This window comes from Hipposideros armiger, unplaced genomic scaffold (genome assembly GCF_001890085.2).
Source record: "Hipposideros armiger isolate ML-2016 unplaced genomic scaffold, ASM189008v1 scaffold_1151, whole genome shotgun sequence".
NCBI lineage: Eukaryota > Metazoa > Chordata > Mammalia > Chiroptera > Hipposideridae > Hipposideros > Hipposideros armiger.
Genome location: NW_017732501.1, coordinates 281,341 through 305,810, shown reverse-complemented (window position 1 = coordinate 305,810; position 24,470 = coordinate 281,341). Strand labels below are relative to the sequence as shown.

The 24,470-nt window shown below is 38.1% G+C and overlaps 1 protein-coding gene across 1 annotated transcript in view; it reads right to left on the bottom strand.

Annotated features, from left to right (window-relative positions):
* Positions 1-4,313: 4,313 nt before the first annotated feature.
* ZNF81 (zinc finger protein 81) overlaps positions 4,314-24,470 on the bottom strand; it is a 60,029-nt gene continuing 39,872 nt past the window's right edge. Inside the window, exons 4-5 of the mRNA XM_019632532.1 lie at positions 22,133-22,228; positions 4,314-10,334 (exon numbers count right to left, since the gene is read on the bottom strand). Coding sequence (XP_019488077.1) covers positions 8,638-10,334; positions 22,133-22,228 — 1,793 coding nt within the window. The 3' untranslated portion in view covers positions 4,314-8,637. The remainder of the gene's footprint in view (positions 10,335-22,132; positions 22,229-24,470) is intronic.

The window sequence follows — 24,470 nt, the reverse complement described above, 5'->3', positions numbered from 1 at the left end:
AAAAAATATTACAGTAAAAGACACATTGCCATTAATCCTCCTCAAAATACTCCCCCTCACTTCAAACACACTTATCCCATCATTCTTGCCACTCTCTGAAGCAGTTCTGAATGTCCTCTTTCGTGGGTGTCTTTAGTTGTGCTGCTGAGGCTGCCTTGATGTCCTGAATCGATTCAAAATATTTACTTTTCATAGTCATTTTGACTTTGGGAAAGAGCCAGAAGTCGCATGGTGCCAGATCCGGTGAATAAGGTGGATGAGAACACAGTAATACTTTTGACAGAAATTGCAGTACCAGAAGCGATGTGTGACATGGAGCCTTTCCATTGTGATCACAAAATACGGTGAATGCTGCTGCTGCTGAGTGCAATCCAATGGAAAAGCAGGGATCTTCAATATGAGAATTGGTGTGTCAAACCTTAGTAATAGTGTGTGACAAGTTTCAACTTGTTTGGTGCAGTCAGGTGTGAGCTACAGTTGAAAGAAGGTGTGTTTCAAAGTGTGCCATAAATCATCCTCCATCATGATGCCACTCAGTGTCACACATCACTTCTGGTATATAGCAATTTATGTCAAATAAAAATATTACGGTATGTCCTCATCCACCTTATTCACTGAGTATGGCACCATGCGACTTCTGGCTCTCCCCAAAGTCAAAATAATTCATGACATCAAGGCAGCCACGACAGGGCAAATAAAGACACTCAGGAAAGAGGACTTCCAGAACTGCTTCAGAAAGTGGCAAGAATGATGGTATAAGTGTGGTTGAAGTGAGGGGGAGTATTTTGAGAAGGATTAATGGCAATGTGACTCTTACTGTAATAATTTTTTATTTAAACATTCACTATATTGTTTAATCACACCTCATGATATGCCTTTTTTGGTAAGTGTATAAATGTGAGATAGCTTCTAAATATACACCATTTCTTCCTCAATCTTTTCCAGTTCTATTTTGGTGAAAGTTCAATTACAAAAGTTAAAGTCCACAAAGGATTCCCAAGTATTATTTCAGTGGAAACAGAAACTCCCTTTCCAGGTAGGATAAATAGTTTTAGATTTTGGTTTGCCTGGCCTAGTGTGGTGTTTGACATCTAAAAAGTCTCTCAGTTGTTGATTCCAACTACTTTGAAAGCCAACTGACCTATTACAAGGAATTGGTTTAAATGGAAGTTGGGTGTCACTGAAAGAAAGTTAAGAAAAATCCAACAGTCAACTTGAATGTGTACTTTAGTCAAATCATGAAAATAGTGTGTTGGAGTCACACCAAGCAGTGTCTAAGGATGTAAAGAGAAATATTAAAGATAGGGGTCTTATATATACCATAGTTAGGAGGTAAAAAAAAGTGTTAACAATACAGAACCTTAAACCATCAAAAGGGAAAGGAAATAAATAGAAAAAATGGAAAACAAAATCATGTAGGTTGAACTATAACAATATGTGTCTCCAAGCATCTTTCTCCATAGGTTTTATTTTTTATTTTTTTAAGATTTTTATTGGGGAATTGGGGGAAGGGGAACAGACAAGTTGCTATCCTTTTGTTCTTCAATCTAGTTGTGGAGGACGTTGCTTCACTGGCCCAAGTTGGCACCATCATTGCACTCTTCCCGGGTGAGGCAGATCAGTCACCAGCTTCTGGACGCTGCTCACAGCGGCTGCTGGCCACTCACGCTGGCTACTGGCTACACACAGTAGCCTATGGCAACCCACCTGCCATCGCCGGTGACTCAGGGCAGCCCAGCTCCAGGTTGAGCTGTTGTTCAGCATCTTAGCTGTAGAGGGCAGTGTCACTGGCCCTCATATGTAGGATCCAAACCAGGGCCCTTTGGCGTCCCAAGCCAGCTCTTAAACAATGCGCCACTCAGCCGGCCCTCTCCATAGGTTTTATTTATTTGTTGTTGTTGTTTGTTTGGTTTTTAAATTATTTTTTATTATGAAATACACATTTTTTAGAATTAGCTTCAGCTGTACAACACAGTGCAATAGTTATACATTTTACCCCTCGAAGTGCTCTCCGTAGGTTTTAGACAGAAGCTGTGCATCTGTCTGTCTCGGGTAGAAGGATTCACTGTTATGCCAAAATATCCATGCTCTATGTGGTGTATCAGAGGGATGCCATCAAATTGTAAAGAGATAATAATGGGAAAATATCTCAGAACTAACAGCATCTGTATATGCACTGAAGGAGGAATGGTCGCAATGCATAATCACTATCGCTTATTGCAGAGGACAGATTTCAATACATGAAAGACCTTTCTGTATTAGTGAGTATCTCCTCAGTGTGTATCTGGGCACACAAAGGGGGCCTTCAACTGAGTTTGAGAATAGGAGCTTGAGAGAAGGTGGAGGACAAGGAAAAAATTCTATGGTGGCATTTTGAACTGAATAAAAATGAAAACACAACATATGAAAATTTGTGAGATGCCATTATAAGAACTATTTAGAGGAAAAGTCACAGCACTAAACACCCATATTTGAAAAGAAGAAAGGTCTCAAATCAATTACCTCAGCTTCAACCTTAAGAAATTAGAAAAATATGGACAAATATAACCCAAAGTAAGCAGAAGAAAGAAAATCATACTAATTAGGGCAGAAACCAATGACATAGAGAAAGCAGGGAAGAGAAATATCAATGAAACAAAAAGCTGGTCTTTGACTAAATAAAATGAACAAACCTCTAGCCAGATTCATTCTCATTGCCTCATGTACAAAGCTACCCCACTATGATCTTGAAAGTTATCCTAAGGATAATGAGTCTCTTACCCACACGCAAATAAAATGAAAGTAATGGGTCAGGGGATTACCAAACAATCTAAACTAAATTATGCTCCTTCTCTAGAAGTAATCCTAAGTGCCTGCTGTGTGAGAAATGGGAATAGCAGCAGTGTTAGGAAGGAGAGAGTGATGTGGAAAGGACCCTGGACTGGTAGTTTGGAGAGCTGGATTCAATTCTTGTTTGCAAGGAACAGTTTTTGTTCGCTTTAGGTGAATTGCTTCACCTCTTTGGACTTGCCTGTTTCCTCTGTAAAATGGAGGTGACCAAATGATTCAACTCAACAAACAATGATGCATTGGGTGTGTAGTTTTCCCTGACCAAGTACTGGGTACTTGTCTTTTTGGGCTTTCTTATCTTGCAGATAAGACAGGCATTAAGCAATTAATTTTAAGTTGAGAACTGTTAGGACATGGGAAATATACGGTGCAATGGGAACATATAAAAAGGGGTTACCTGTAAAGAGGGATCAGGAAAGACCTCCCTAAGAAGAGTTGGTTTAGACTGAGAATGAAGGGTGAGTTGGCTGGGTGAAGATTTTTCTGTTACCTTTCTGTTGTTGATGGAACAACTGGACAGCCATATGCAAAACAAAATGAACCTAAACCCTTTCCTAAGGCCATATACAAAATAAATCAAAATGGACCACAGAACTAAATGTAAGAGCCAATATTATAAAACATCTAGAAGAAAGCATAGGATAAAATCTTAAGTGACCTTGAGTTTTACAAAAATTTCTTAACCATAACTCAAAAACCATGAACTATAAAAGAAAGCATAAATGAACTGGACTTATTAAAATTAAAAACGTTTGCTCCTCTATTATTCAAATGAAAAGGCACATCTAGGAGAAAATGTTTACAAAATATATATCCAACAAAGGACCTATCTAGAATATATAAAGAACTATTACAACTCAAATATAAGATAAACAGGCCAGTTTAAAAATATTCAAAATATTTGAAAAGATACATCAACCAAGATGATATACAGATGACAGATAAGCACAAGATGCTCTACAGCATTACTTATTAGAAAAATGTAAATTAAAACTACAGTGGGGAAAAACAAACAGTGGGATACCATTTCACTCCCACTAAAATGGCTAAAATTACAAGGGCAAAGATATGAAGCAACACTTATATATTGCTGGTAGGAATGTAAATTCGTACACTTTGGAAAACTGTCAGGCAGTTTCTTAAATAATTAACTATACACTCACCATATGACCAAAACCATTCATTCCTGGGTATTTACACAAGATAAATGAAAACTACATCCACACAAAGACTTGTATACAAATATTCATATCAGTTTTATTTGTAACAGTCAAAAACTAGAAACAACACATATTTTTATCAACACATGAGTAGATAAACAAATTTGGTATATCTATACAATGAAATACCACCTAGCAATAAAAAGGAATATAGATACATGTAACAAAACAAATGAATCACAAAATAACTATACTAAATGAAAGAAGTCAAACAAAACAAGAATACCTATGGTATGACTCCATTTATATAAAATTGTAGAAAATACAAAGTAATCTATAATGACAGAAAACAAATCAGTGGTTTCCTGTAGATGGGGGAGGGGTATGGGGACTGAAGGCTGGATGACAAAGGGGCATAGGGAAAATTTTGGGGGTAATAGAAACATTTTTAAATGGTCATTATATTTCTGTAGTGATGGTCTTAAAGGTGCACACTTATGTCAAAACTCACCAAATTGTACATTTTAAACAAGTTCCATTTACTATATGCTAATTATACCTCAATAAAGCTGCAAACTGTATTTTGGGGAAGATGGAAAAAAATTGAAAATGGACTGGAGGAGGAAGGGGATGGGTAAAAAAGGTGAAGAGAAATATAACCAATAAAGAAAGGAAGACAATGAACTGATATGAGATATCATAGAATTAGTTTGATAATGATAATCCAGTTATGTGGGAGAATGTCCTTACTTTTAGGAGATAAATACTATTTATGAGTATAATGTTACAATGTGTATAACTTACCATGAATTTTTCAGGAAAAAAATTACATTGTTGAATCTAGATTCAAAAGTTATATGTGTTCACTGTACTATTCTTCCAATATTTCTACATGATTGAAAATTTACATAATTAATATGTGGGGAAAATGCAATATTGTTATATTGCCCATCCTCGTCTTCGGAGAAAGAGACATTATCTTTATTGTCCGGAATGTAAGGAAATCTTCTCTGGGAATGTCTCCAGGGAGGGGGATATTTTCTATATTTATTGTTCTGGAATGTAAATAAATCTGAGCACATTGGCTGTTACTGTCTAGACAATAAGAAACATGAGAGATTTGTGGAGGATTTTCTCTGAACAGGAGGCTAGAGTCAACCACATACAGCCAAAAAGAATAATGATATGAAATAAATGTCGAGTGGTATGAAATGGATGGAGATGATAAAAACATATTACATATGCATAACTGATGTCCCTGAAGATGAAAAGAAATTGAACAGAAAAAATGTTAAGCAAAATAAAACTTCCCTGAAATAAAAGGCCTGAATCATGATTGGGAGAGCTTACTATACTCAAGTAAAATAAATTCACAAAAATCAAGACCAAGGCATATGTTTCTAAAGCTCCGTAACTTCAAGCATTTTAAAAAAAAATCATGTGGCAGAAAGGTACGAGAGAAAAAAAAGAGAGAGCAGGTTAGTCTAAGACTTCACTAATGGCATCACTCAATTTTAGAAGAGCAACGTTTACCAAGTTCTCAGAAGAAAGTGAAACTTTAACAATCAGGGTTCAATCAGGGGAGTGGATTCACTATGCATACTATGGAATAAGGAATTTTTAATATGAATTAGACCATGCACAATTGTGTGAGTAGCTGGGGAAGTAAAGGTATGGAAGTGGGAGTTGGAAGATTAGAGAAATCACTAAACAAGACCTTCTGAAACACTGTCATAGGTGGATAAGTCATAGCTTTGCAGGAAAATCTGAGAAGCCAGGCAGATCCAGCTGCTGAAGTGAGACTGTGAAGGGGGAGCTGATGGGAGAAGTCTATGAAAAGCTGTTGCCTTTGTGGGCCTGCAACCAAGCATCTGGTGCTAGGCCTGGGCTATGTTGATCATCAGGGCTGGAAGATGTGAAGAAAGGCTGTGGAAGAGAGTGAGGGAGAATTAAAACCTTCTGGGTACCTCTGTGCCCATTCTTCACTAAATCTAATCTCAAACTTTTAAAGTAATGGTTGCCCCTTCACGTTGACCTCCCAAATTTCATGAAATACCTACTTTTGGCCAACCCTAACCTGGAGTCAAACAGGATTCTTGAAAATGCATTTCTCAGTATAACCCAGACAACAATAGAGCAATACAGCTCAATGACCTAATATTTTTTTGATCGGAAAAGTTTCATGATGAAGTAACATTACCTGAGTTCAGAAATCCCTTCAGGTTTGCTCAGTTGTTTTCTTTAGTTAAATTCATTTCTAAAATAACACTTGCCAAAGTCAATAATGACCTCCTTGTCACAAAACCCAAAAACCAGGACCTCAAGGCTTCTGTATCAGGTTCAGATGTGGTTGAGGCCCCTTGGTTGCAGCTTCTCAGTTTCTTCATCCAGAGACCTGTGAGCTAAATGACAAATTATACGACCCCACCCACCTACCAAAACACACACACACACACACACACAATGGTGATATAGGGACAGGATAACAATAGATACTCCAATTCAAACGGAGGAGAAAGAAGAGGCACATATCAGTCACCCTTCCACAGCAATTCTGAAATCCCACAGAACAAACGTTGTCAGCTCTCCCTGCTCCAGGGGCAGATTATGTTTCTTGATTAAGTCACAGTCCTACCTGGGAATGGCTCCCCAGTCCATTTTAATCTAATGTTCTTGGGTCTTCTCTCTGAGATGTTCTTCTTTTCCCATAAGAAATGGCCCACGTTTGCAGCTGAGTAACTTTCTCAGCTTGCTTCCTGTTCACAATAGTTAGAGAGGGGAGTCCAGAGGCCTCTTTTCATTCTGGACTGTTTCTGTCCCTTTAAGTCCAACCTGGAGGTAGTTTCACTAGTAAAAGTCTATTTAAAACTTTATAGGTTTTCTTTTAATCTGGTTTGTAATTACTCCATGCCTCAAATTCCACATTGACAATTCTTAAGACAGGCCCCTCTCTACTTTGAGCGGTGTGTCAGGCCACTGGGAACAATATCATGAAGTTTTTAGAAGCCATTTAGCTTAGTTGAGAGGGTCTCCCAAATGCCAACTTAAATATTTCACACATTTTAACAAAAGGTCTTACAGCCATACTCATGATCTCTACCCTGAGGCCATTTTTCACCTTGAGACTATTTTGATGCCTGAAGAGAATGGAGATGTGAAAGTTATTTTCCAACCCATTAAGTCCTGGCTTTTTTGTATTTCCTCTGAAATCTGCTTGCAAATGGAGTAGTTATTCTCTTAGGTCATATCTTTCTTTCTGTACCTTATCATATGCAACTAATAGAAGCAAACTGATACTTCCAACATTCTGTTGGAAATCTCCTTAGATAAATCCACAAGTTCATTTGGTACATTCTCCATCTTCCTACAGAGCATAGTGATTGTTTCGCTATTTTTTTCCTTACTAAATTAACATGGGGTGTCATCTTTTCCAGCCTTTCTTAAGTTTTTCTCATTGTTTTTCCAGTCTCCACCTGCAGCCCGGGCCCAAAGTCAATGTCATGTCTTATGTTTTGTTACAATACCCTCCCCGCCATATACACGTATAGATATTATTAGGATTTGCTATGCAACAAAGTACCCCAAAACTTAGCATTTTAAAACAATACTTATTTTATTTATCTCACAATTCTCCAGGTTGGCTGGGATAACTGTTATGGCTCTTCTAGTATAGGCTGGCTTGGCTGGGGCTGGAGGTGGAGGAAGGCCTCACTCCCAGGTCTGGCAGTTGGCCTAAGGGGCCTCATCTGGGCTGGCTCATCTCTGCTTTATCTGGTTTCTCATCCCCCAGTAGAGTAATCTGAGCTTCTTCACATGAAGGTCTCAGAATTCCAAAGAGCAGCAAGAGAAGATAAGTCTCAAGGAAGGCTTTACACACCTCTCCAGCCTCTTCTTATATCTTTGTTAATATACAGTGGCCAAAGCAAGTCACATGGCCAGGTTCAGAGTCAAGGAGTAGAGAGAGGACTCTCCCTCATAACAAGAGAAACAACAGAGTAACATTACAAAGGAGCATACATAAAAGAACAAAAGAGGTCTGTGGCTATTCTGCATTGTACTACAATGAAAGAAGATAAAAATATGTTGCCACAGAAATCAGTTTGAATGACAGGATTATATTTATGTGTTCATGTAAAATTATATCTGCAGATGCGTGTATATATAAAACCATAATGACTTTAAAACTGTGGGTTCATGTGAAAGAAATATTCAATAGTAAACATACTTGATAGATACAATTATATTAAACTCAATAAACGAACTTCAATTATTCCTCCTGTTGTGCAATGTGTTCTACTATAAAAACCCTACAGAACTTAGGGTAGGTTTACACCCTACCCTAATATAATAGGAAGGCTTTATAATAGGAAGGCTTTCTTCCTAATGCATCAAACTGACAGCACTTTTCCTAGTATGAATTCTACTATATTTTGTGAGGCTGTGCAAATATGGAAATTCTCCTTCATTCAATGCATTCTTAGAGGGTCTCTTCTAAATAATTTTCCTCATCTCAGCTGAGAGACACTGACAAATGCTTTTTATTATGCAATGTACTCAGATAGGATCTGGCTTGGATGAATTTTATGATCTACACTTAGACCTGACTTCTGTTATAAGGCTTTCTCATTTTCAAGAAACAGGGTTACTTTCATGTATGAATACTGCGATGCATACTTAGGACTGACTTCTGAGTAAAGCCCTTTCCACAGTCACTGCATTTATAGGGTTTATCTCCAGTATGAATTGTCTGGTGTTTATTGAAATTTGACCTGTCAGTGAAGGCTTTCCCACATTCTGCACACATATATGGTTTCTCTCCTGTGTGAATTCGTTGATGTACTTTGAGATGTGGTTTCTTGGAGAAGGATTTCTCACAGTCAGGACATTTATAAGGCTTCTCTGTAGTATGAATTCTCTGATGTGTAATTAACTCTGACTTCTGGATGAAGGCCCTCCCGCAATCAGCACAAACGTAGGGTTTCTCTCCAGTATGAATTGTCTGGTGCTTATTGAAATTAGACCTGTCAGTGAAGGCTTTCCCACATTCTGCACATATATAAGACTTCTCTCCAGTATGAGATTTCTGGTGAGTATTGAGGTTTGACCTGTTGGTGAAGGCCTTCCCACATTCGGTGCATATATAGGGTTTTTCTCCTGTGTGAGTTCGCTTATGCATCTGGAGTTGTGACTTAGAAGGGAACGATTTCCCACATTCACTGCATTCATAAGGCTTCTCTCCAGTATGAATTCTTTGATGTGCTATCAAGTGTGCCTTCTGGATGAAAGCCTGCCCACATTCAGTACATATATAGGATCTCTCTCCTGTGTGGATTCTCTGATGCATCCTAAGTGTTGATTTTTGGGTAAAGGCTTTCCCACACTCACTGCATTTGTGGTGTCTCTCTCCAGTATGGATTTTCTGATGTACACTGAGTGCTGAGTTCAGGGAAAAGCCTTTCCCACATTCACTGCATTCGTAGAGTTTTTCTCCAGTATGAGTTGTCTGATGCCTAAGTAGAGATGACACCTGGAGAAACGATTTTCCACATTCACTGCATTTATAGGGTTTTTCTCTAGTATGAGTTTTCTCATGCATAATTAAATCTGAATTCTGGATGAACACTTTCCCACATTCAGTACATATATATAGTTTTTCATCTCTATGAACTCTCAGACATATACTAAGGAGTGGCTTCTGTGTAAAAATATTTACACATTTGCTAAGTTCATGAGGTTTTTCCACAGTATGAAATCTTTGAGATGCAAAGAGGTGTGACTTCTGTGTGAAGATCTTCCCAAATTCAGTACACATATTTGCTTTCTCCCCAACAGGAAATTTCATATTGTGACTGAGGCTGAGGACTTTTCCACACTGATTACTTTCACAAAATTTCACTCCTATATGCGTATTTTCATGGTTAGTATAAGAACTTGGGGTGAAAACTTGACTGTGTCCAACAATTTTATCAAAGTTCTTTGTTGTATTGTTTTTACTATGAATATGTAAGTCTAAATTACGCTTAAAACTCTTTCCAAATGAGTCATACTTATGGGGTCTTTTCTGTGAAGGAATAATATAATTTGGGCTTGGCTGAACAAATTTTCTATTGTCTTTATAGTCATAATCCCACTCCGTACTCAGTATTTTCTTATTGATGAATGCAGTATGATTTAGAGGTTTGTTCTGTTTTTCCTGATATCTTTTTATCTGTTCAGCATCTTGCCACAGTTCTTCTAAAATGGAATACAATGAATCATCCCTTGTATCTTCAACCTCCATTTCACTATGAAATGAAGGTTTCCCAGAAATTCTTTTTTGTGAGATCTTAATCCCAAACTTCCCATCTAAAAAGAGAAAGAAAAAGTAAAATTGACACAAAGAACAGATAGCAAAAGATTACAAGGTACACATAAGCTAATCCAAATTGAACACAGGGAAATCATCAAACCTGATGATGATGATTATGATGATGATGTTGTTGACAATGATGACAGGAAATACATGTAAAGCACTTATTATGTGCCAAGCTCTTGCATAACATTTATGATGTTCCATTGTTCTAAGAAATATTCGGTTGTCAGAAAAGTTATGACGTATTTTTTCTATGTTTTTCGATGCAAAAATGTATCTGACTTTTCCAACAACCCAATATATACATATGAACTGATTTAATCCTTTCCAAGGCCCTATGAGGTATTTTCTATTATCCACCTATTGTAGATAAGGAAAGTAAAACTCAGAGTGATTACATATATAATTTGCCCTAAATCATGGCCATTAAGTGTTAGAGATTAGAGTTCAACATAAGCAATCTAGCTCAATTTTGGTAGGAGGTTGAATATCAAGTAGAATGGACTGAAGATTAAAAAGACAAAGGTTTGAAGCCAGCCGAGTGGCTCAGTTGGTTAAGAGCGCACGCTCTGAGCAACAGTCACCAGTTCGATTCCCACATAGACCGATGAGCTGCCCCCAAGCTGAGCTGTCACCGAACTGCCAACATGTGGCAGGATGGCTCAGCTAGTGAGATCACATGATCCTAACAACAAGGTTGCCAGTTCAACTCCTGCATGGGAATGGTGGGCTACATTCCCCCCACACACACACAACTAAGATTGAACACGGCACCTTGAACTGAGTGGCTGCAAGCTGCTGATGGGCGGCTGGATGACAACTGGACTTGGAGCTGAGCTAGCTGCGGCCTCCACAACTAAGATTGAGGAAGAGCAACTTGGCTGTTCACCTTCCCCAATTGCCCAACACTGTTCCCCTCCCCCAATTCCCTAATTTAAAAAAATCTGAAAAAAGTAAGACAAAGATTATAAGAGGAAATATCCATGGAGAGCCTATGATTAGAGGAAGTGACTCAGAATCTAAGTCCTCATTAGTTTTCAATTCTAAATCCTCACTAATCTCAGTGCTTCTTATTAGCAACAATACCAAATTCATGTGATCAAAAAACCAATTTAATTTGCTAAGAGAGTAGATCCTAAAAGTTCTCATCACAAGGGGAAAACACTTTTTCTTCTCTTTTATATCTATGTGAGATGGATGTTAACAAAACGTATTGTGGTAATCATTTCACAATGTAAATGTGGTACACGTTGAACTTATACAGTGCCATATGTCAATTATATCTCAAAAAAAGCAACAAAAAACATTTATTCATGCCTATGGGAAAAATATTATGGTCATAGCCATCTTGATCTATACAAACAATAAATTGATGTGTATACTCCAACTCTCCAAAGGTGTAATTGTTCTCTTGGACCTAAAATTATTTTTATATATTAAATATACATATAATAAGAAGTATAAAATCAGAGAAAGGACAAGCCATCTGTGTAAATTGAAAGCTGTCCACTGGAATCTATTTTACCATCTTTTTTGTTTGTTTCTAAAAATTTGTATTGGGGAATTCAGGGATGGGAACAGCGCTGGGGAATTGGGGGAAGGGGACCAGACAAGTTGCTGCCCTTTTATTCTTCAGTCTAGTTGTAGAGGACGCTGCTTCACTGGCCCAAGTTGGCACCATCATTGCGCTCTGCCCGGGCGAGGCAGATCAGTTGCCGGCTTCTGGATGGCTACTCATGGTGGCTTGAGGGCTGCTCATGTTGGCTGCTGGCCACACACAGCAGCCCACAGCAACCCACTGCAGCAGGGGCCGCAGCCTACGCCATTGACGGTGAACCATGGCAACGCAGCTCCAGGTTGAGCTGCCATTCAGCATCCCAGCTGTAGAGGGTAGCGTCACTGGCCCTCATACGTGGGATCTGAACCGGGGCCCTCTGGCGTCCCAAGCCAGTTGTTAACTAATGCGCCACTTGGCCAGCCCTATTTTACCATCTTTTGCATTAACAGAATAATAGCCTGACATATGGCTGCCCAGTCCTATAACACTTCTCAGCCTCCTTTGAAAACTGGTGTGGCCATGTGACAATGTTCTCATCAACAGGATTTGGGAAATAATGATGGGTGCCACATTCAAATTAGAGCTTTGAGACGGTAGGCATGTTTTCTCTGCACCCTTTTCTACCTTCTTGCTTACTGAAATCTGGACTTGACAGCAATACAGAGTCATACATGCAGATGCAAAAAAAACCCCAAGAAATGGTGGAATTATGTAATGGAAGGATCTTGAATTTCTGAATAAACATGAGCAATGAGGTTTTCCAACGGCCTGTGGTATTAGAAACTTTATATGAGAGAAATAAAATTCTTCAGCATTTTAGTCACTGTGTCTTATAGTGTCATTATTACTGAGAATTAGCTTTAACATAATTAATACACTGTTCTTGCCTCGAATGGGAATCACAGATGTTTCCATTACCAGCACGGTACATGAGACATATTAGATTCTCCATAATAATTTTAAAATGGAAGACTTATATATTATGTCATCAGTAAAAGATTTGCTGCTGAGCATGCTGAGTCATCAAATCCAGTTTCCCCCTGCTCTTCAGTTTGGCACTATACTGCAGACACATGTCCCATCCAAAATCTCATCCTCCTATTCTTTTTGTTTTGCTTTCATTATTATCAAACTAATAATTTGAGGGTTAGCTTCTTTGAATAGTATAATAGCATTCACAGATTTTTCACACATGGAAAATATTACATTGTTTTAGTACCATCTAACTTAGGAGTTTTAACACTTTAAATTTGCCCCCATTTTTTAAAAAACTGTTGAGGTGTTTTTTTTGTCTCTCCACCATTTAAAAAATTCTTATCCTCCCACCCCCTTCCCATTTGGCACCATCAGCTTATGCTCCATATCTAAGTGTGTGTGAGTGTGAGTGTGTGTGTGTGTGTGTGTATCAATAAATTTCCATCCAAGTAGTTAGCCTCATCTCACAAGTTCTGATGTGTCTATGTTTTCATTATCATTCTGCTCAAAATATATTCTAATTCCATTGTGGTTTCTTCTTTGACTTATGGGCTATTTGGATGTGTGTTGCTTACTTTCCAAACATTTGGATATTTTCTAGTTGTATTTCAGTTCAGATCTTTAATTTATTTCAACAGTAGAAGACTGTAGTGTATGATTTTAATCCTTTTAAATTTCTTGCAATTAGCTTTATGTCCCAAAATAGGGTCTATTTTGGTCAGTGTTCCATAAGCACTTGAGAAGAATATATTTTCCACAGTTGTGGAATGCAGTGACCTATGTATGTCAATTAGGTCATATTGGCTGATCATGTTCAAATTTTCTACATCTCTACAGACTCTCTTGTCTGTAAACAGACAAAAATCATTTACATGGATATGTTAAAATATCCAACTATGATTGTGCATTTTGTCTATCTCTCCTTTTAGTACTATCAATGCTTACTTTATCTATATTTGAGTGTTATTAAGTTCATACAAATTTAGATTTTTTATATAGTCCTGTTGACAAGAAATTTTATCAGTTGCAGAGAAAGAGGGCATGTCACTGAAAAGACAGCAGAACATTAAAATAATACAGGAATAGGGCCGGCCGAGTGGCGTGATGGTTAAGAACTCGCTTGGGATGCCAGAGGGCCCCGGTTCGGATCCCACGTATGAGGGCCAGTGACACTGCCCTCCACAGCTGAGATGCTGAACAACAGCTCAACCTGGAGCTGGGCTGCCCTGAGTCGCTGGCGACGGCGTGAGCTGCAGTCCCTGTGGCAGTGGATTGCCATGGGCTACCGTGTGTAGCCAGCAGCCAGCCTGAGCGGCCAGCAGCCGCAGTGAGCGGCCGTCCAGAAGCCGGCAACTGATCTGCCTCGCCAGAGAAGAGTGCAATGATGGTGCCAACTTGGGCCAGTGAAGCAACGTCCTCCACAACTAGACTGAAGAACAAAAAATGACAGCAAGTTGTCTGTTCCCCTTCCCCCAATTCCCCAGCACTGTTCCCATCCCCCCAATTCCCCAATAAAAATCTTTATATATAAAAAAAATACAGGAATAGGGCCAGCTGAGTGGCACACTTGTTAACAGTTGGCTTGGGAGCACCAGTTCAGAGCAGCAGGGCCTCCGTTCGGATCCCACATGAAGGCCAGTGATGCTGCGCCCTCTACAGCTAAGACTGTGAATAACAGCTTGACCTAGAGCTGGGCTGCCGTGAGTGGCCGGCGACAAGCAATGGTGTAGGCTGCAGTGGGGCTGGCCGGCAGCTGGCGTGAGCTTTCGTGAGCAGCTGTCCAATGGCTGGAGAGCAACTGCCTCACCCAGGAAAAATGCATTGATAATACCAACATGGGCCAGTGAAGCAACGTCCTCCACAACTAGGTTGAAGAACCAAAGGACAGCAACTTGTCTGTTCCCCCTTCCTGATGCCCCAATGCTGTTCCCCTCCCCCAATTCCTCAATAAAATCTTTAAAAATAATAATAATAGTAATAATAGTACAGGAATATTATAAAACAACCATATGCCAAAAAAATGACAACTTAGATAAAATGCACAAACTCCTTGAAAGAACAAACTATCAAAACAAGAAGAAATAGAAAATATGAATATCCCTATATCTATTAAATAAACTGAATTTGAAATTTAAGATAGTCCCACAAAGAAAATTTCAGACCTAGATGAGTTTACTGGTGAATTTTATCATATACTTAAGGGAAAAAATTATAAAATTTAAAGCAATATTATATAAAATCACAAATCAGAGGAGTGAACATTGAAAAATCCTAGAAAATATAGCAATTTTACACAAATTATTTCAGAAGACACAACAGGCATGAAATTTCACAACTCATTTTAGGAGGTTAGCATTAACATTGATCCTAAAATCAAAGATGTTAGAAATGAAAAGCATACCAAAAACTAAAGATATATATCTTTCATAAACATAGAGATAAAAATCATTGCCAAATATTAACAAACTGAATCAAGAAATACATAAAAAAGATAATACATCATAATCAAGTAAGGTTTATCCCAGGAATGCAAGGTCAGTTTAACATTCGAAAATCAGTGAAATTCACCATATTAGCAGAATAAAATGCTCATCTCAATAAATGCAGAAAAAGCATTTGGAAAATCCAATATCCATTCATGTTAAAGACTCTCATCAAACTAGAAATAGAAAGAAATTGCCACAAATTAATAAAGGACATCTAAGGAAAAACCACAGCTAATACAGTTAATGCTGACAGATTGAAAGTTTTTGCCCTCAGACTGGAAACAAGATAAAATAAAAATAAAGGGCATGCAGACTAAAAGAGAAATCATAAAGACATAATAATGGGAGCAGAAATTTTAAAGAGATTTATAAAAAGCTAAATAAGTGAATTTAGTAAGTGAAATTAGCAAGGTCTCAGAATACAGGGTCAATGTACAAAATCAACTGTAACAGTTCTATTTTTTTTTTAATTGGGGAATTGGGGGATGGGAACGGCGCTGGGGAATTGGGGGAAGGGGAACAGACAAGTTGCTGTCTTTTTGTTCTTCAGTCTAGTTGTGGAGGACGTTGCATCACTGGCCCAAGTTGGCACCATCATTGAGCTCTTCCCGGGAGAGGCAGATCAGTCGCCGGCTTCTGGATGGCCGCTCACTGCGGCTGCTGGCCGCTCAGGCTGGCTGCTGGCTACACACGGTATCCCATGGCAACCCACTGCAGCAGGGGCTGCAGCCTACGCCATCGCTGGGGACTCACGGCAGCCCAGGTCCAGGTTGAGCTGTTGTTCAGCATCTTAGCTGTGGAGGGCAGTGTCACTGGCCCTCATATGTGGGATCTGAACCGGGGACCTCTGGCATCCCAAGCCAGTTCTTAACCAACGCGCCACTCGGCCGGCCCCAGTTCTACTTTTAATATGGGAAAGTAAACTCTTTAAAGTCCTTCTGCAGACAGTAACTATAATCTCTAGAAAAGCAAAACATATACTGGTAGAGTTAATAAAAGCAGGCAGATTTTGGAGAATAGTCAGAAGTTAGAGGAAGTCTGAACAGATCTAAGTTGCCATCTACCCTAGGTAAGATAGCATCTCTAATTTCAGTCTAACCTAGTAACTGCCTACTATGAAAAAACCACAGAACAATATAACAGAATACAATGTTATATAACAAACACTGATAAGGTTCAGGATACAATCCAAAATTACTCAACATATGATGATCCAGAAAAATATTTTTAGTCACTCTCCAGGGTCTTCAGTAGTTTTTAAAGTATATTTTCCAGAGTTAACAGTTTCTGTTAGATGGGCTGGTACAATAGAAACAATTCAGTCATACTAGAACTCAAGTTAATTTTTGTATACAGTGTGAGGTATGGGCCAAGATTCCCCCCCGCTCCCATACTGATATCCCCATTTGTTCCAGTACAAGTGTTCAAAAAACACTTTCCTTTCCCCCCAATGAGTCATATTTGGACCTTTGTCAAAACTCAGTTATCTATATATGTGAGGGTCTATTTTTGGACCCTGTCTCCTGTTTCATTTATATATCTATTTGGTCTTTTATCAATACCACACTATCTGGATTATTGTAGCTTTATAGTAAATCTTAACATTATGTAGTATAAATCTTTCACACATTTCTTTCTCAAGACTGTTGATTATTCTAGATCCTTTGCATATCCATAAACTTTAAAATCACTTTGTCAGTTTTTAACCCCCCAAATAAGAAATAATTGATTGAACAAGTAGAATACAATTCAGTAAAGCAATAGATTTCAACAACAGGCAACCAACTTGATTTATATATTAAAGAATACAACACCCATCAAGAGCCCAATCAGACACACATGGGACATTCCCTTAGATGGACCCTTTGCTGAAATCATACAGAGTGTATTCTTATATAACAACAGAATTAGAGAAAATAAAGGTAATAGACAAATTACTTGAAAAAATACAATTTATTATGTCTGACAAAAGATGAAACACAAAATCTGAAGAGCCCTATTAAAGAAATTGAATTTGTTATTAAAACTTTCCCATCAAGAAAACTCCAAGCCCAGACAGTTTCACTGGTGAATTCTGTGAAACAGCATAAAAAATAACAATCTTACACAAACTGTTTAAGAAAATAGATAAGGGAATTCATTCGCAACTCATATTATGTGGCCAAACATAACCTTAATACCAAAACCTGACGAAGACAATGCAAAAAAAGAAAACTACAAACCAATATTACTCATGAAAAATTCAAATATTTTTAAACAAAATATAAATATAGAATCCAACAATATGTAATAAGGGTAATATAGCATAATTAACTAGTATTTATCTCAGAATTACAAGGTTAATTTAACATTTGAAAACCAATCAATTCACATATTAACAAAATAAAAGCAATAACTCATATGATCACTCTGATAAGATGAAGAACAAGCATTTGACAAAATTCAACACTTAACTATGATTTTGAAAAAACACTTTTTAACAAGCTAGGATTAGAAAGAAACTTACATATAACCTGATAAAGCACAGCTTCAAGAAACCTACAGCTAACATCATACTTAATGATATAAATTTTTTGCCCCTAATTTCGGGAACAAGGCAAGCATGCCTACACTCACCACTTCTATTCAATATCAAACTGAAGGTCTTAGTGAAATAAGTTAAGGAAAATAAATAAAAAGCATGACATTGGAAAGGAAAAAGTAAGTGTGCTTAACATGATAATGACTACTTACATGAAAAACCTCAAGGAACCTACAAGAAAACTGATAGGTGGATTTAGGAATGCCTCAGGATACAAAGTCAATGTACAAAGATTAATCACTAGCAATCTATACTAGCAATGAACAATCTGAAAATAAAATAATGCTATTTACAATAGTATCAAAAACAATACATGCATAGGAATAAATGTAATGAAGGATGCATATGACTTTTACACTGAAACTATAAAATACTGGTGAAACAAATCAAAGACCTAAATAAATGCAGAAATATCCATGTTCATGGACCAGAAGGCTCAATGTTGTTAAGATGTCAATGCTCCTAAAATTGATCTACAGAGTTAACTCGACTCCAAACAAAATCCCAGCAGGCTTCTTCAAAAAAAAATTACAAACTGATTATACAGTTTATATGGAAATGCAAATGGCCTAGAAGAGCCAAAGTAATTTTAAAAAGCAAAATTGGAGACTTTATCCTACCTGATTTCGAGACTCATTATAAAAGCTACAGGAATAGAGAAAGTATGGGTTTGCCAAAAGGACTGTGTATTAACTATGTTTTCTTATTTTCTGTTTTCTTGATGCTTGGGCATCTGATGCCTTGCTAATCCTGGAGAGACTGCCCCTCCCAGAGCTAGTTAATTCCTAGAGATAGCAAATGACTTCTGTGGGAGCAAACCTTTCATATGCAAACCAACCAACCGAGAGCCCAAATCCACCATCTCCTTTACAAATTCTCAAAGGTTGAGCCACTATCTCCCTGCCCTAATCACCTCAGGACCAGGTACCAGACAACTAAGGACAGTTCCTACACCCGGGAGCCCCCATTGAAATTACTCAAACTAGCCAATCCTAAACCTTCCCAGCCTGCTTATTCTGCCTCCCCTATTCTTTCCCATGAAAATCACAATAAAGGCTCTTGCCTATGCTTTCCTCTCACAACTCCTCCTGACTGACTGACCCTGGTGCTTTTTCCCTTATGGCCTCGCCTGCTGTGGCATGCCCCCCCTCTGTGAGTTACACACTATCTTTTAAATGGCAGCCACCTCTGGATCTGTTGGCCTCACCATACCTGAATAATAATAAAACCTACATTTTAAAACAAGAAGACACAGAGATCAATTGACCAGAACAAAGAGTCCAGAAGTAGTTTCACAAAGACAAAGTCAATTAGTTTTGACAAACATGTCTAGAAAATTCAAGGGGAAAAAGAAAGTCTCTTCAACAAATGGTTCTAGAACTGGATATTGTATTGAAAAAAATGAACATCAATCCTTACATCAAACACACAATGGATCACAGACCTAAACTGAAAGAACTAAAATGATAAAACTTATAGAAGAAAATATGAGAAAATCTTTGTGACCTCGTGATAGGCAAACATTTCTTACACAGATCACAAAAAGTACTAAAATTTTTTTTTCAAGATGATAAATTAGACTCCATTAAAATTTTTGGTCTTTGATAAGCCCAGAAATAAAATTGCAAGCCACAGATTGGAACTAAATATTGGCAATACATATATTTCGCAAAGGAGCTGCATCCAGCAAATATAAAAAACACTCTTACAACTCAATAATAAGAAGACAAAAAGCCCAATAAAAAATGAGAAAGATATTTGAATAGACACTTCACAAAAAATGTACAAATGGTCAATAATCACATGAAAAGATAACATCATTACTCATCAGAGGAATGCAACTTAAAATAGTAATGAGATACCATTATATGTCCACTATAATAGCAAAAATTAAAGAGATTCATGATGGCAAGTGTTGATGAGGATGTGGTGCAATAGGAATTCTCATGTATTGCCACTGGGAATATGAAATGACACAGTCATTTTGGAAGACAGTTTAGCAATTTCTTATAAAGGTAAGCATATAATTACATGACCCAGCAACTCCACTCCTAGGTATTTACCCAAAAGAAATGTAAACATACGTTCACACAAAGACCAAAATGTTAACTGCATCTTTATTCTTAATAACCAAATAATAACCACCTGTCATCAACAGGTGTATAGATTTTTTAAATTACAATATATTCATACCATGGAATGGTATTCAGCACCTAAAAATAATAAACTAGTGATATACTCAACAACATGGATAAATCATAAAATCATTATGCTAAATGAAAAGAGTATTGACAGTACGATTCATTGATATAAACCATTAATAAAGACAAATCTAATCTACAGTGACAAAAAGCAAGTCAATGGTTGTCTGGGGCCCAAGTGACCGTAGTGGGCACTGACTACAAGGGGCATGAGGGAGCATTTTTACGTGATGGAATGCTATGTATCATGATTGGGACGGTGGTCATACTAGTGTGTGCCTTATCTACACTCATCAAACTGTATACTTGAAATGAATATATTTTATTGTATGTAAATTATACCTTAATAATATTGATTTCAAAAAGAAAAAATAAACTCATAGATACAGAGAAAAAACTGATGGCTGCTAGATGGGAGGGGAGGTGGGGGATGGGTGAGAAGGTGAAGGAATCAGGAAGTACAAATTGGTAGTCACAAAATAGTCACAGTGATGTGAAATACAGTATGGGGAATATAATCAATAATGTTGTAAAGACTATGTAGGGTGCCAGATGGGTACTGGACTTACCAGGGAGATCACTTCATAGATTATATAAATGCCTAACCACTGTGCTATACACCTGAAACTAATATAAAATAATACTGAATGTGTGTGTGTCTATGTGTGTATGTGTGTGTGTATATATATATATATTATATATACATATTATATATATGTTCTACATTATATATATGTTCTACATTATATATATGTTCTACATTATATATATGTTCTACATTATATATATGTTCTACATTATNTATATGTTCTACATTATATATATGTTCTACATTATATATATGTTCTACATTATATATATGTTCTACATTATATATATGTTCTACATTATATATATATATATATATATATATATATATATATATATATATATAAATGTGTACACAAGTGGATACTTTGGTCAATGTTTCTCAAGCAGTAGTTCGCCGTAATCGGAAGTGTCTGGACACTGATGGTAACGACTTTGAGCACCTCTTGTAATTGCAGAAGTCAAACGTGATTTGTATTCATCTTTTGTTATTGGTATATATTGAATATTACAATTTTAATACAGTTTTCCTTTCTTAAAATATGTATATACACATTTTGGCACGTGTGTGTGTGTGTGTGTGTGTGTGTGTGTGTGTATTCACAAGATGTAAAGTACAGCATAGGGAATATAGTTAGTGGTATTGTAATAGCTATGTGCAGTGTCAGAGGGGTAGTAGATTTGGTGGGGTTATCACATTGTGAGGGGTGTAAATGTCCAATCATGTTGTTTTGTACACCTGAAACTAACAATAAAATTTAATTTAATTTAAAAAAGAAAAAATGCTATGTGGCAGTGATCATAAAGTCAGAAGATGGGGGAGAGGCATGGAAATGGGGAGATGGAGAGAAATGAGAAATCTGAAGGTGATACGTACAAAGAGAGGAGGTGAGGCTGGTTGCAAATGACAGTTTATTGGTATCTTAAAGTGAGAAGATGAAAGTGAAGAGAAGAAGAAAGTAAAAGGGTACTAAGAGAAACAGGAGTGGGCCAACCAACTGATTTTCAAAGAAGGCAATTCCATTAAAACCTGAATATATAAGAATCTAAGACGATGGGATTGGGGTTTAAGTAATGAAGCATAAAAATGTGATGGAAGGAGAGAATATCCAAGAAATCAAGATCCACAGTGAGGAAGGCTGGTATATGATCCAGAGAATAGGAATTGCAGCAAATCTCCTGGAGGAAACCCAAGCAAAGAAGGCAGTTGATAACAGTAAGGAAAATAAAGGGGGAGAGCAATTTGGTATCTGAGAGGACACTGTTATTTATTCTCCAGCAGTTCCTAAAGTTTAAACCTTCAAGAAAAACAGTAATAATCACATTTTAAAGGCATCAGCCTCTCTTAGAGAAAAAAAAAGTATTTCCATGTCTCCCTTCTGTCTGGGTCACACTCACTCACCCAAACAGCTTTGATGTGGGGTTTCTCCTTCCAACATCCATGGCTCCTCTCCTTGCTCCAACCTGAAGATGACCTCTGGTTTGGGAACTTCATACCCTGTTAAGAGGACATGATAGAGAATTGGGTCCAGCTAATTGTTTTCCATGTGTTCTTTGAGAAAGTAACCAACTTCATTAGAAAAAGAGTAATAATCACAGAGGTGAAAGAGACTGAAGAATCTAGACAAATCAAGGATGATAGCATCACACACTTAAGATGTCCCAGAGTACTCAGCAGCTGAGAATGGAAATATCCTCACTGAGGTTCTGTCTTGGTTTCCTAGGTCTCCTCTAAGAAAGTGCCAATAACTGGGTGACTTAAAACCACAGAAATCTATTGCCTCATATTTCCAGAGGCTAGAATTCTGAAATCAAGGTGTTAGCAGGGTCATGCTCTCTCTGGAGCATACAGGGGAGAATCCTTCCTTGCATCTTCTAGCTTCTGGTATTTGCCAGCAATCTTTGGCATTCCTTGGCTTGTAAATGCATCACTCCAGTCACATGACCTTCTTCCCCCTGTGTGTTTTCTCATCACCTTCCCTTTATGCATGTCTATTTCTGTGCCCAGCTGGTAGTGGAAGAAGGAATTCTGCTTCAGTATCGCAACATAGAAATCTGGCCCCAGTTTGCAGTTAGCTGGCCTGCCCTCTAGATTTCAAACTCAAGACTGTAATCTAATTTTACCTGAATTTCCAGCTTGCCATATACATTTCAGACTTACAGTCCCCATGATCAGGTGAGCCAATTCCTTAAAATAAATTCTCCCCCCACCCCACATATATGAAAGTGTCGTGTGCGTGTGTGTGTGTGTGTGTGTGTGTGTGTACTCTGTATATATGCACATATGAGGTGTGATAAAAATATATATGGTGAATGTTTAAATTTTAAAAAATTTTTACAGTAGAAACACATTGCCATTAGTCCCTCTCAAAATACTCCCCCTCGCTTCAAACACACTTATCTGATCATTCTTGCCACTTTCTGAAGCAGTTCTGGACATCCTCTTTTGTGAGTATCTTTAATTGCACTGTCATGGCTGCCTCAATGTCCTGAATCAATTCAAAACGTTTACGTTTCATGGTTGTTTTGACTTTGGGGAAGAGCTAGAAGTTGCACGGTGCCAGATCCAGTGAATAAGGTGGATAAGGACACACCATAATGTTTTTATTTGTCAGAAATTGCCATACCAGAAATGATGTGTGACATGGAGCCTTTTCGCTGTGATCACAAAATACGGTAAATGCTGCTGCCAAGTGCCATCCTACGGAAAGGCAGGGATCTTCAATATGGGAAGTGGCATGTCAAACCTTAGTAACAGTGTGTGACAAATTTCAACTTGTTTGATGCAGTCAGTCTGGTGTGAGCTATGGTTGAGTGAAGGTGTGTTTTAAAGTGTGCCATAAATCACACTCTATCATGACAACGCTCTGTGTCACACATCGCTTCTGGTATACGTCAATTTCTGTCAAATAAAAACATTATGGTGTGTCCTCATCCACCTTACTCACTGGATCTTGCACTGTGCAACTTCTGACTGTTCTCCAAGGTCAAAATGATTCAGGACATCAAGGCAGCCACGACAACGCAACTAAAGACACTCACGAAATAGGACTTCCAGAACTGCTTCAGAAAGTGGCAAAATGATGGGATAAGTGTGTTCAAAGTGAGGAGGAGTTTTTTGAGGAGGATTAATGGCAATGTGTTTTTTACTGTCATGTTTTCTTTATTTAAACATTCACCGTATCGTCTGATCACACCTCATACATATATACTGTTGGTTTCATTTCTCTGGAGAACACGAATACAATTTTGGTACTGAGAGAAGTACTAGAACAGTGGTTCTCAGCCTTTCACAGGGGTCACCTAAGACCATCGGAAAACACATATTTCCGATGGTCTCAGGAACCAAGACACCACTCCTCTATCCGTCTCCAGGCCCACATGCAGATATGCCCACATACGAGTACCTGGCCACCCCTGTAAAAGGATCATTCGACCCCCAAAGGGGTCACGACCCACAGGTTGAGAACCGTTGTTCTAGAGGAACAGAAAATTGAATCTTAAGAATGCATTTTCTGGGCCAGCCGAGTGGCCCATTGATTAACAGCTGGCTCAGGATGCCAGCTCTGAGCAGCAGGGCCCCAGTTCGGATCCCACATGAAGGCCAGTGACACTGCCCTCTACAGCTAAGATGGTGAACAACAGCTCAACCTGGAGCTGGGCTTCTGTGAGTCGCCTGCGACAGTGTAGGCTGCAGCCCCTGCAGTGGGCTGCCCTGAGGTACCGTGAGCGGCTGGCAG